This window comes from Bos grunniens, chromosome X (assembly GCF_055505025.1).
Source record: "Bos grunniens cultivar Pamir isolate PY7600 chromosome X, Bosgru_T2T1.0, whole genome shotgun sequence".
NCBI lineage: Eukaryota > Metazoa > Chordata > Mammalia > Artiodactyla > Bovidae > Bos > Bos grunniens.
This window is the reverse complement of record NC_141194.1, coordinates 109,837,184-109,849,551: the sequence shown is the minus strand read 5'-3', so window position 1 is coordinate 109,849,551 and position 12,368 is coordinate 109,837,184. Positions and strand designations below refer to the sequence as shown.

General features: G+C 56.0%; 1 protein-coding gene across 1 annotated transcript; it reads left to right on the top strand.

Annotated features, from left to right (window-relative positions):
* Positions 1 to 6,515: 6,515 nt before the first annotated feature.
* Positions 6,516 to 11,273, top strand: LOC147341149 (melanoma-associated antigen 10-like). Its single transcript, XM_086388331.1, has 5 exons — positions 6,516 to 7,301; positions 8,130 to 8,194; positions 8,398 to 8,469; positions 8,613 to 8,710; positions 9,006 to 11,273. The coding sequence occupies exon 5, from the start codon at positions 9,061 to 9,063 to the stop codon at positions 10,450 to 10,452; it is 1,392 nt and encodes a 463-aa protein (XP_086244457.1). The 5' UTR covers positions 6,516 to 7,301; positions 8,130 to 8,194; positions 8,398 to 8,469; positions 8,613 to 8,710; positions 9,006 to 9,060; the 3' UTR covers positions 10,453 to 11,273.
* Positions 11,274 to 12,368: the final 1,095 nt, after the last annotated feature.

The following is a 12,368-nucleotide window of genomic DNA, read 5'->3' as shown; positions in this document are numbered from 1 at the left end:
CCCTGCCCTCTGTTATGGTGAGCCACGGGGCGAGATGAGCCCGTGGCAGCCTGTGCTGACTTCCTCATACGGGTCTTAGAGAGCAGGGGTGACCTGTGGTAACAGTCGCGTCCTGGGGTGGGCAGAGGCGGAATCCTAGCTCCTTGGTGAACTAAGGTGAGGATCCTGAGCGAGGGATGACGAGACCCTGAGGGAGGGCTGACGGGACCCTGTGAGAACAGAGAAGGCTCTGAGAGGCCCTGGCGTGGGAAGTGTACAGGCAGCATTTCCTGCCACCCGTTCCCGGAGACACTAGGAATCTAGCCTAAGTAGCAGGTCCCCGGTTGGAGAGTGGAGAATCCTAACAGGAGTCAAGGTGAGGCCCCTGAGGGAGGCCTGAGGCCATCCTGGGCCCCAGAACAGGGATGGAGGGTGAGGTCTCCCAGAGAAATCCACCCCTGACCTCAGCTCTGGTAAGCTGCCCGGGGCGCCATGAGCCCGTGGCAGCCTATGCTGACTTCTTCATCCGGCTCTCAGAGAAACCCGCCCCTGCCCTCTGCTGTGGTGAGCCACGGGACGAGATGAGCCCGTGGCAGCCTGAGCTGACTTCCTCATTCGGGTCTTAGAGAGTAGAGGTGACCTGTGGTAACAGTCGCGTCCTCGGGTGGGCAGAGGCAGAATCCTAACTCCTTCGTGGACTAAGCTGAGGATCCTGAGGGAGGGCTGATGGGACCCTGAGGGAGGGCTGATGGGACCCTGTGAGCACAGAGAAGGCTCTGAGAGGCCCTGGCGTGGGAAGTGTACAGGCAGCATTTCCTGCCACCCGGTCCCGGAGACACTGGGAATCTAGCCTAAGTAGCAGGTCCCCGGTTGGAGAGTGGAGAATCCTAACAGGAGTCAAGGTGAGGCCCCTGAGGGAGGACTGAGGGGATCCTGGGCTCCAGAACAGGGATGGAGTGTGAGGTGTCCCAGAGAAACACACCCCTGCCCTCAGCTCTGGTAAGCTGTGCGGGGCGCCGAGAGCCCGTGGCAGCCTATTCTGACTTCTTCATCCGGGTCTCAGAGAAACCCGCCCCTGCCCTCTGCTGTGGTGAGCCGCGGGGCGAGATGAGCCCGTGGCAGCCTTTGCTGACTTCCTCATCCGGGTCTTAGAGAGCAGGGGTGACCTGTGGTAACAGTCGCGGCCTCGGGTGGGCAGAGGCGGAAACCTAGCATTCGTGGACTACGGTGAGGATCCTGAGGGAGGGCTGATGGGACCCTGTGAGAACAGAGAAGGCTCTTAGAGGCCCTGGTCTGGGAAGTGTACTGGCAGCATTTTCGCCCACCCGGTCCCGGCGAGACTGGGAATCTAGCCTAAGTAGCAGGTCCCCGGTTGGAGAGTGGAGAATACTAACAGGAGTCAAGGTGAGGCCCCTGAGGGAGGACTGAGGGGATCCTGGGCCCCAGAACACGGATGGAGGGTGAGGTGTCCCAGAGAAACCCACCCCTGCCCTCAGCTCTGGTAAGATGCGCGGGGCGCCATGAGCCCGTGGCAGCCTATGCTGACTTCTTCATCCGGGTCTCAGAGAAACCCGCCCCTGCCCTCTGCTGTCCTGAGCCACGGGAGGAGATGAGCCCGTGGCAGCCTGTGCTGACTTCCTCACCCGGGTCTTAGAGAGCAGGCGTGACCTGTGGTAAGAGTCGCGTCCTGGGGTGGGCAGAGGCGGAATCCTAGCTCCTTCGTGGACTAAGGTGAGGATCCTGAGGGAGGGATGATGGGACCCTGAGGGAGGGCTGACGGTACCCTGTGAGATCAGAGAAGGCTCTGAGAGGCACTGGGGTGGGAAGTATACAGGCAGCATTTCCTGCCACCGGTTCCCGGAGACACTGGGAATCTAGCCTAAGTAGCAGGTCCCCGGTTGGAGAGTGGAGAATCCTAACAGGAGTCAAGGTGAGGCCCCTGAGGGAGGACTGAGTGGATCCTGGGCCCCAGAACATGGATGGAGGGTGAGGTGTCCCAGAGAAACCCACCCCTGCCCTCAGCTCTGGTAAGCTGCCCGGGGCGCCATGAGCCCGTGGCAGCCTATGCTGACTTCTTCATCCGGGTCTCAGAGAAACCCGCCCCTGCCCTCTGCTGTGGTGAGCCACGGGACGAGATGAGCCCGTGGCAGCCTGAGCTGACTTCCTCATCCGGGTCTTAGAGAGTAGGGGTGACCTGTGGTAACAGTTGTGTCCTCATATGGGCAAAGGCGGAATCCTAGCTCTGTCCTGGACTAAGGTGAGGACCCTGAGGGAGGGATGACGGGACCCTGAGGGAGGGCTGACGGGACCCTGTGAGAACAGACAAGGCTCTGAGAGGCCCTGGTCTGGGAAGTGTACCGGCAGGATTTTCGCCCACCCGGTCCCGGCGAGACTGGGAATCTAGCCTAAGTAGCAGGTCCCCGGTTGGAGAGTGGAGAATCCTAACAGGAGTCAAGGTGAGGCCCCTGAGGGAGGACTGAGGGGATCCTGGGCCCCAGAACACGGATGGGGGGTGAGGTGTCCCAGAGAAACCCACCCCTGCCCTCAGCTCTGGTAAGCTGCGCTGGGCGCCATGAGCCCGTGGCAGCCTATGCTGACTTCTTCATCCGGGTCTCAGAGAAACCCGCCCCTGCCCTCTGCTGTGGTGATCCGCGGGGCGAGATGAGCCCGTGGCAGCCTTTGCTGACTTCCTCATCCGGGTCTTAGAGAGCAGGGGTGACCTGTGGTAACAGTCGCGGCCTCGGGTGGGCAGAGGCGGAAACCTAGCATTCGTGGACTACGGTGAGGATCCTGAGGGAGGGCTGACGGGACCCTGTGAGAACAGACAAGGCTCTGAGAGGCCCTGGTCTGGGAAGTGTACCGGCAGGATTTTCGCCCACCCGGTCCCGGCGAGACTGGGAATCTAGCCTAAGTAGCAGGTCCCCGGTTGGAGAGTGGAGAATCCTAACAGGAGTCAAGGTGAGGCCCCTGAGGGAGGACTGAGGGGATCCTGGGCCCCAGAACACGGATGGAGGGTGAGGTGTCCCAGAGAAACCCACCCCTGCCCTCAGCTCTGGTAAGCTGCGCTGGGCGCCATGAGCCCGTGGCAGCCTATGCTGACTTCTTCATCCGGGTCTCAGAGAAACCCGCCCCTGCCCTCTGCTGTGGTGATCCGCGGGGCGAGATGAGCCCGTGGCAGCCTTTGCTGACTTCCTCATCCGGGTCTTAGAGAGCAGGGGTGACCTGTGGTAACAGTCGCGGCCTCGGGTGGGCAGAGGCAGAAACCTAGCATTCGTGGACTACGGTGAGGATCCTGAGGGAGGGCTGACGGGACCCTGTGAGAACAGACAAGGCTCTGAGAGGCCCTGGTCTGGGAAGTGTACCGGCAGCATTTTCGCCCACCCGGTCCCAGCGAGACTGGGAATCTAGCCTAAGTAGCAGGTCCCCGGTTGGAGAGTGGAGAATCCTAACAGGAGTCAAGGTGAGGCCCCTGAGGGAGGACGGAGGGTATCCTGGGCCCCAGAACACGGATGGAGGGTGAGGTGTCCCAGAGAAACCCACCCCTGCCCTCAGCTCTGGTAAGCTGCCCGGTGCGCCATGAGCCCGTGGCAGCCTATGCTGACTTCTTCTTCCGGGTCTCAGAGAAACCCGCCCCTGCCCTCTGTTATGGTGAGCCACGGGGCGAGATGAGCCCGTGGCAGCCTGTGCTGACTTCCTCATCCGGGTCTTAGAGAGCAGGGGTGACCTGTGGTAACAGTCGCGTCCTGGGGTGGGCAGAGGCGGAATCCTAGCTCCTTGGTGAACTAAGGTGAGGATCCTGAGCGAGGGATGACGAGACCCTGAGGGAGGGCTGACGGGACCCTGTGAGAACAGAGAAGGCTCTGAGAGGCCCTGGCGTGGGAAGTGTACAGGCAGCATTTCCTGCCACCCGTTCCCGGAGACACTAGGAATCTAGCCTAAGTAGCAGGTCCCCGGTTGGAGAGTGGAGAATCCTAACAGGAGTCAAGGTGAGGCCCCTGAGGGAGGCCTGAGGCCATCCTGGGCCCCAGAACAGGGATGGAGGGTGAGGTCTCCCAGAGAAATCCACCCCTGACCTCAGCTCTGGTAAGCTGCCCGGGGCGCCATGAGCCCGTGGCAGCCTATGCTGACTTCTTCATCCGGCTCTCAGAGAAACCCGCCCCTGCCCTCTGCTGTGGTGAGCCACGGGACGAGATGAGCCCGTGGCAGCCTGAGCTGACTTCCTCATTCGGGTCTTAGAGAGTAGAGGTGACCTGTGGTAACAGTCGCGTCCTCGGGTGGGCAGAGGCAGAATCCTAACTCCTTCGTGGACTAAGCTGAGGATCCTGAGGGAGGGCTGATGGGACCCTGAGGGAGGGCTGATGGGACCCTGTGAGCACAGAGAAGGCTCTGAGAGGCCCTGGCGTGGGAAGTGTACAGGCAGCATTTCCTGCCACCCGGTCCCGGAGACACTGGGAATCTAGCCTAAGTAGCAGGTCCCCGGTTGGAGAGTGGAGAATCCTAACAGGAGTCAAGGTGAGGCCCCTGAGGGAGGACTGAGGGGATCCTGGGCTCCAGAACAGGGATGGAGTGTGAGGTGTCCCAGAGAAACACACCCCTGCCCTCAGCTCTGGTAAGCTGTGCGGGGCGCCGAGAGCCCGTGGCAGCCTATTCTGACTTCTTCATCCGGGTCTCAGAGAAACCCGCCCCTGCCCTCTGCTGTGGTGAGCCGCGGGGCGAGATGAGCCCGTGGCAGCCTTTGCTGACTTCCTCATCCGGGTCTTAGAGAGCAGGGGTGACCTGTGGTAACAGTCGCGTCCTGGGGTGGGCAGAGGCGGAATCCTAGCTCCTTCGTGGACTATGGTGAGGATCCTGAGGGAGGGATGATGGGACCCTGAGGGAGGGCTGACGGTACCCTGTGAGATCAGAGAAGGCTCTGAGAGGCACTGGGGTGGGAAGTATACAGGCAGCATTTCCTGCCACCGGTTCCCGGAGACACTGGGAATCTAGCCTAAGTAGCAGGTCCCCGGTTGGAGAGTGGAGAATCCTAACAGGAGTCAAGGTGAGGCCCCTGAGGGAGGACTGAGTGGATCCTGGGCCCCAGAACATGGATGGAGGGTGAGGTGTCCCAGAGAAACCCACCCCTGCCCTCAGCTCTGGTAAGCTGCCCGGGGCGCCATGAGCCCGTGGCAGCCTATGCTGACTTCTTCATCCGGGTCTCAGAGAAACCCGCCCCTGCCCTCTGCTGTGGTGAGCCACGGGACGAGATGAGCCCGTGGCAGCCTGAGCTGACTTCCTCATTCGGGTCTTAGAGAGTAGGGGTGACCTGTGGTAACAGTCGCGTCCTGGGGTGGGCAGAGGCAGAATCCTAACTCCTTCGTGGACTAAGGTGAGGATCCTGAGGGAGGGCTGATGGGACCCTGAGGGAGGGCTGATGGGACCCTGTGAGCACAGAGAAGGCTCTGAGAGGCCCTGGCGTGGGAAGTGTACAGGCAGCATTTCCTGCCACCCGGTCCCGGAAACACTGGGAATCTAGCCTAAGTAGCAGGTCCCCGGTTGGAGAGTGGAGAATCCTAACAGGAGTCAAGGTGAGGCCCCTGAGGGAGGCCTGAGGCCATCCTGGGCCCCAGAATAGGGATGGAGGGTGAGGTCTCCCAGAGAAATCCACCCCTGCCCTTAGCTCTGGTAAGCTGTGCGGGGCGCCGTGAGCCCGTGGCAGCCTATTCTGACTTCTTCATCCGGGTCTCAGAGAAACCCGCCCCTACCCTCTGCTGTGGTGATCCGCGGGGCGAGATGAGCCCGTGGCAGCCTGTGCTGACTTCCTCATCCGGGTCTTAGAGAGCAGGGGTGACCTGTGGTAACAGTCGCGGCCTGGCATGGGCAGAGGCGGAAACCTAGCATTCGTGGACTAAGGTGAGGATCCTGAGGGAGGGATGACGGGACCCTGTGAGAACAGAGAAGGCTCTGAGAGGCCCTGTCGTGGGAAGTGTACAGGCAGCATTTCCGGCCAACGGGTCCTGGCGAGACTGGGAATCTAGCCTAAGTAGTAGGTCCCCGGTTGGAGAGTGGAGAATCCTAACAGGAGTCAAGGTGAGGCCCCTGAGGGAGGACTGAGGGGATCCTGGGCCCCAGAACAGGGATGGAGGGTGAGGTGTCCAAGAGAAACCCACCCTTGCCCTCAGCTGTGTTAAGCTGTGCGGGGCACCATGAGCCCGTGGCAGCCTATGCTGACTTTTTCATCCGGGTCTCAGAGAAACCCGCCCCTGCCCTCTGGTGTCATGAGCCACAGGGCGAGATGAGCCCGTGGCAGCCTGTGCTGACTTACTCATCCGGGTCTTAGAGAGTAGGGGTGACCTGTGGTAACAGTCGCGTCCTCGGGTGGGCAAAGGCGGAATCCTAGCTCTGTCCTGGACTAAGGTGAGGATCCTGAGGGAGGGATGACGGGACCCTGAGGGAGGGCTGACGGGACCCTGTGAGAATAGAGAAGGATCTGAGAGGCCCTGGCGTGGGAAGTGTACAGGCAGCATTTCCTGCCACCCGTTCCCGGAGAGACTGGGAATCTAGCGTAAGTAGCAGGTCCCCGGTTGGAGAGTGGAGAATCCTAACAGGAGTCAAGGTGAGGCCTCTGTGGGAGGACTGAGTGGATCCTGGGCCCCAGAACATGGATGGAGTGTGAGGTGTCCCAGAAAAACCCACCCCTGCCCTCAGCTCTGGTAAGCTGCGTGGGGCGCCATGAGCCCGTGGCAGCCTATGCTGACTTCTTCATCCGGGTCTCAGAGAAACCCGCCCCTGCCCTCTGCTGTGGTGAGCCGCGGGGCGAGATGAGCCCGTGGCAGCTGTGCTGACTTCCTCATCCGGGTCTTAGAGAGTAGGGATGAACTGTGGTAACAGTCGCGGCCTCGGGTGGGCAGAGGCGGAATCCTAGCTCCTTCGTGGACTACGGTGAGGATCCTGAGGGAGGGCTGACGGGACCCTGTGAGGCTCTGAGAGGCCCTGGCGTGGAATGTGTACAGGCAGCATATCCTGCCACCCGGTCCCGGAGACACTGGGAATCTAGCCTAAGTAGCAGGTCCCGGATGGGATAGTGGAGAATCCTAACAGGAGTCAAGGTGAGGCCCCTGAGGGAGGACTGAGGGGATCCTGGGCCCCAGAACAGGGATGGAGGCTGAGGTGTCCCAGAGAAACTCACCCCTGCCCTCAGCTCTGGTAAGCTGTGCGGGGCGCCATGAGCCCGTGGCAGCCTATGCTGACTTCCTCATCCAGGTCTTGGAGATCAAGTGTTACTTTAACAACGTTCGTGGCTTCGGGTGGACAGAGGCCGCATCCTAGACCCTTCGTGGACCAAGGTGAGGACCCTGAGGGATGACTGAAGAGACCCTTTGAGAACAGAGAGGGCTGGGGAGGCCCTGGCATGGGATATGCACAGACAGCTTTTCCTGACATACAGGTCTCAGAAACACTGGGGACCTGGGATAAAGGACAGGGGCCTTAGTCGGCAGAAAGAAAAGTCCCAGGTCCTGCAGGGAGTCAAGATGAGGACTCTGAGGGAGGACTAAGGGGAACTTGGGCTCCAGACAAGATTGGGCTCTGGGAGGCCCTGTGGTGGGATGACTACAGTCAGCATTTCCTGACATCCAGGTCTCAGAGAGACTGGGAATGTGGTGAAAGGGGTGAGGCCTCAGTGGGGAGAGGGGAGACTCCAGTGTCCTAACAGGAGTCAAGGGAAGGAGTCAAACCCCTGAGGGAAGACTGAGGGGAACTTGTACCCTACAACAGACGGGGACCCCACAGATTTCCAGCCCTGCTGACAGCCCCGGGAAGCCCCAGGGGCTGGATGAGAACATTAGGCCTGTACTTACTTCTGCATTGGGGTCTGAGAGAGACTGGAAACCCTGAACCCCAGAAAAGAGGGAACCTCACAAAAACATGCCCCTACTGTCAACCCCAAGAGGCCCCAGATGGGATGGGGGAGGGGTTGCAAATGTGCTGTTTCCTGACTTCCTGCATGGCCACCTGAGGTGAGGTATCAGCATATGGTATTGTACTCAAGTGCACAGAGGTAGGAGGCTCAGGCTTTGTCAAGAGTAGTGGTGAGGACCTTGAGAGAGGACTGGCTGAACTCATGCGAAAATGTACTAAACCCCGGCTATCCCTGCCCTTTCTGTTGGCCACAGGAGGACCTGAAGCAGTTTGACTGCATGTGGTGCCCTCTCATTTCCATCTTTGTTCTTACATAAAGGTGAGACACTTCATTTAAGGAAGGTGGATTGAGGTAAACAGAAGGAAGCTCTGCCAGGCATTAAGGTTAGAACTGAGCAGACCTCCCCCCCAATCCCAGGACAGATGGACCCCACAGTATTCGGCCACCCCTTGCTCTTCCCCCTGGGAAGGCCCTGGGCAGACATAGTTAGATGTGAAGCCCCATAACTTCCTTCTGTTCAGTCTAGGGATCCTGTTTTGAGAGTTTTGTCTCAGGCCTGCAGTGAGGAGAGCCCACATCCTTCCAGGGAAAAGGTGAGAGCCCTGTGTGAGCACAAATGGGACCATCCATCCCAGAAGAGTGAGGACCTCACAAAGTCCACCCTCCTACCAGCACCAAGGGGCCCAACACTGTGCCACAGTTTACAGCCAAGGTGCCCCCTTGTTTCCTCTCACAGGGGCTCCAGGAACTAGGAGGTGAAAGCCCAGGTCTGAAGCTCGTGTCTACAGGTCACAGATCAGAGGAGGTCCAGGCAGCACGAGGAGTCAAGCTGAGGTGAGGTGCCTGCCTTGAGAATGCACCAGGCAGGGACTCCCCACCCCAGAACAGACAGGACCCCACAAGACCCAAATCCCTTCCCCCTTCATCCCCAGAACCTCGGGCTGTGCTGCCTGCACCCTGGGGAGCCACCTCACTTCCTCCTTCGGTAGCCAGAGGTCAGGCCACTGAGGAGGAGCTCCTCTATGAGGCTCGAGAGCATCCCTCGAGAGGAGACCTGTCAGTGGCCTGAGTCAGACTGCCCAGGGTGGATTTCTCAGTCCAGGCCACTCACACCCCCTCTCTCCCCCAGGCCTGTGGATCCAGTTCTGCACTGTCTGTCTGTACTCTTGCTATCAGAAGTCATTATGCCTCCACCTCCAAAGCGTTTGTGTTACATGAAGTGTTGGTCCTGCATGCTTATGCAAAACTTTCAGTCCCAGAGCGAGAAATGGGGACTTCGGAGTGCAGAAGTTCCTGAATGTGAGGAGGAGAGGGAGCACACCTCCTCCTCCTCATCCTCCTCTTCCTCGTCCTCCTCTTCCTCCTCCTCATCCTCCTCCTCCTCTTCCTCATCTTCCACCTCTTCTTCCTCATCCTCCTCTTCTTCCTCCTCCTCTTGTTCTTCCTCCTCCTCTTCCTCCTCCTCCTCTTCTTCCTCTTCCTCCTCTTCTTCCTCTTCCTCCTCTTCTTCCTCTTCCTCCTCTTCTTCCTCTTCCTCCTCTTCTTCCTCTTCCTCCTCTTCTTCCTCTTCTTCTTCTTCCTCCTCCTCTCCCCACCCCACCTCCTCCTCCTGTTTTGTGACCCAAGGCACCATAATTGAGGTTCCTGGTACTGCTGGGACACCAAGTCCTTCTCAGGCTTCTCAGAGAGTTTGGACCTTACCCACTGCCCTAGCAACCACTCCATCAATCATATCAGATCAGGAATCTGGCAGTACAAAAAGAAAGAGGCCAAGCACTTCGCAGGCCCAGCCAGATGGTGGGTACTTGCTCAGAGATGCAATAGATGATAAGGTGGGGGATCTGTTGAAATTCCTGCTCCTCAGATATCACAGAAAGGAGGTGGCCACAAAGGCAGAAATGCTTAGCGTTATCAAAGATTACCAAGACCTCTTCCCTATGATCCTCAGCCAAGCCATTAACTGTATGACTCTGGTCTTTGGTATTGATGTGAAGGCGTTGGACCCCACAGGTCTCGTCTATGTCTTGGTCAACACCTTGGGTCTCACCTACAATGATTCATTGCGTGGTGATGAGGAGAGCATGCCCGTGGCTGGCCTCCTTGTAAATACCTTGAGTATAATCTTCATAGATGGCAACTGTACCTCTGAGGAAAAGATCTGGGAAATGCTGGGTATCATGGGGCTGTATGCTGGTATGAACCATTCCATCTATGGGGACCCCAGGGAGCTGCTGACCCAAGTGTGGGTGCAGCAAGGGTACCTGGAATACCGGCAGGTGCCCAATAGTGATCCTGCCTGCTACGAGTTCCTGTGGGGTCCCCGGACGTATGCAGAGACCACTAAGATGAAAGTCTTAGAGTTTTTGGCCAAAGTCCATGATACCACCCCTAGTGCCTTTCCTAGCTTGTATGAAGAAGCTTTGCAAAGTGAAAAAACGGGACCCCAAGCCACAGTTGTAGCCAGGGCCAGGGCCAGGGCCAGGGCCAGGGCCAGGGCCAGGGCCAGGGATGGGACTTGTGCCAGGACCAGGGTCTATTCCAGGGCCACATCCAACAGCTTCTCTTGCCCCAACTGAAGTGGAGGCAAATATTTCATTCTGTTTGACGAGAACAGTCCCTTATCTAAGTAGTGGAGAGGCAAGATGGGCCTTGGGAGTATTGAATATATTATATCTTTGTGTTCCTGCTGGGTAAGGGTGATTTGGAGATTGTTTTTTTTTTTTTTTGGTACTTTTCAAATGCTGTTCCTATTAACAAAAGGCTTAATTAACTTCAAGTTCTAAGTTTACAAATGACATTCATCAAAAATGTATTGCTGTTTATCCAGTTTAAGAAGTGAACATTTTACCTATTTTGTAGCTACAGTTATTGTCATAAGTCTGTATAAGTGATGGTGAACTCCTTTAGGTTTTACTTGTTTGGAGCATTTTTTATCTATCCTTTTCTGAATGATAACTTTGTAGGGTAACGAGCATATTGTTGGTTGGAAGTTTTTTCTTTTAGCCGTTTGAATATATCGTGCCCCTCTCTTCTGGCTGCAAAATTTTGGCTGAAAAGTCTGCTGATGCTCTTGTGGGGTCTCCTTCAAATGTACCAAGTTGTTTTTCTCTTGCTGCTTTTAAGAATTTCTGCATTTTGCTATTTTGTGTAACAAATTGGGAAACTTTTCATTATATTTTGTGATCTGGAATAAGAAAACATGGCATTGGAAAATTACTTTCCTTGGAAATGTGAAAATAGAGAAATAGAGAGAAAAGTGAAAAATAGTTAATTTTTGTCTTCTGTTATCCCTTTTCTTGTGTTCTTCTGTAACATTAAAAGATATGTACCTGGATATGCTTTGCTTATTCAAGAATGTATACAGTATTAAATCTAAATAAACAAGATCCCCTGTTCACTGGCTCTGTTATTCTCCAATCATTAATTAGAGATTGACTCTTTTAAAGGCCCTGTAGAAGTAGGGGGGCACCAAGATAAGGGTGATACACCCCCTAGCTATAAAATTGTAGAGTCCAGGAGCAACAGCCACATCAGGAAGATAATGAGCTATTCTTTAAATACTTTCTAAGGGTTAAGGTCTAAATATTGAGTTAGCCTAAAAGGTCGTATTGTACAGCCCATGGGGTTGCAAAGAGTCGGATATGACTGAGCGACTTTCACTTTCAAAAGGTCGTATAGATTTTCCCATAAGCCAGCATGGAAAAACCCAAACTACCTTTTTGGCCCACCTGATACTAAATAACCAGTAAAAGAAAGGAAGAGGAGGTGAGGACTATGGATAACAGTAAGTGCCCCGAGTCAGGGCAGTTTGGAGCTTTGGGAAACTTCAGTTCTGGAGGAGCTAGGGATGATGAAGCTGGGTGGTGGCCGTGACCAGACTCACGGTGTGTCTTCGAGGTAAGAGGAAAGCCTGGAATAGAAAACTGCACTTAGCAGTTACCTTTGGGTCATTGAAAAACCAAAGAAGAATCTCCTCCTGGAGCAGGTAGGGAAGGAGCCCTGCACGCGTGTCTCAGTACTGTGGAGTACAGTACATAGACTAGACGCTTTATACCCATCATCTGTAAGAATTTCCTGAGAAATACAGTGATATGACTTTGAAGTGGTGCCCAGAAGCCTCTCAAGGGACACTCTTTTCTCTGGCCGTGGAAAGCCAGAACACACTATTTAAAAAACATTTTAATTAGATGATCTTGAGTGTCATTTGGACAGCTCTAAGCAAGAGCTAGATCTTTGGTGGGGTAGAATGAATGAAAGACATCGTTTGGATGGAAAAGCAGCTGGGAGGGAGGAATGGAGTTGGTCTTTGACTCAAATTCTAGGAGCTGTGAGTAGCATCCAGCTGAGGGAGACCCCCCCCACCCCAAATTAAATAGCATCTTCTAGGAGGGCAACTGTACTGAGTTTTATTTACAAAGCAATATTGTTGGCTGATTTGTTATTCTTCATCCTATTGCTTTGCGTATTCTCTGAGATCTGAAAAATAAAAAGC

What these genes read in the sequence shown, in the direction of transcription:
- LOC147341149 (XM_086388331.1), top strand. Translation starts at nt 9,061, where the DNA reads ATGCCTCCACCTCCAAAGCGTTTGTGTTACATGAAGTGTTGGTCCTGC.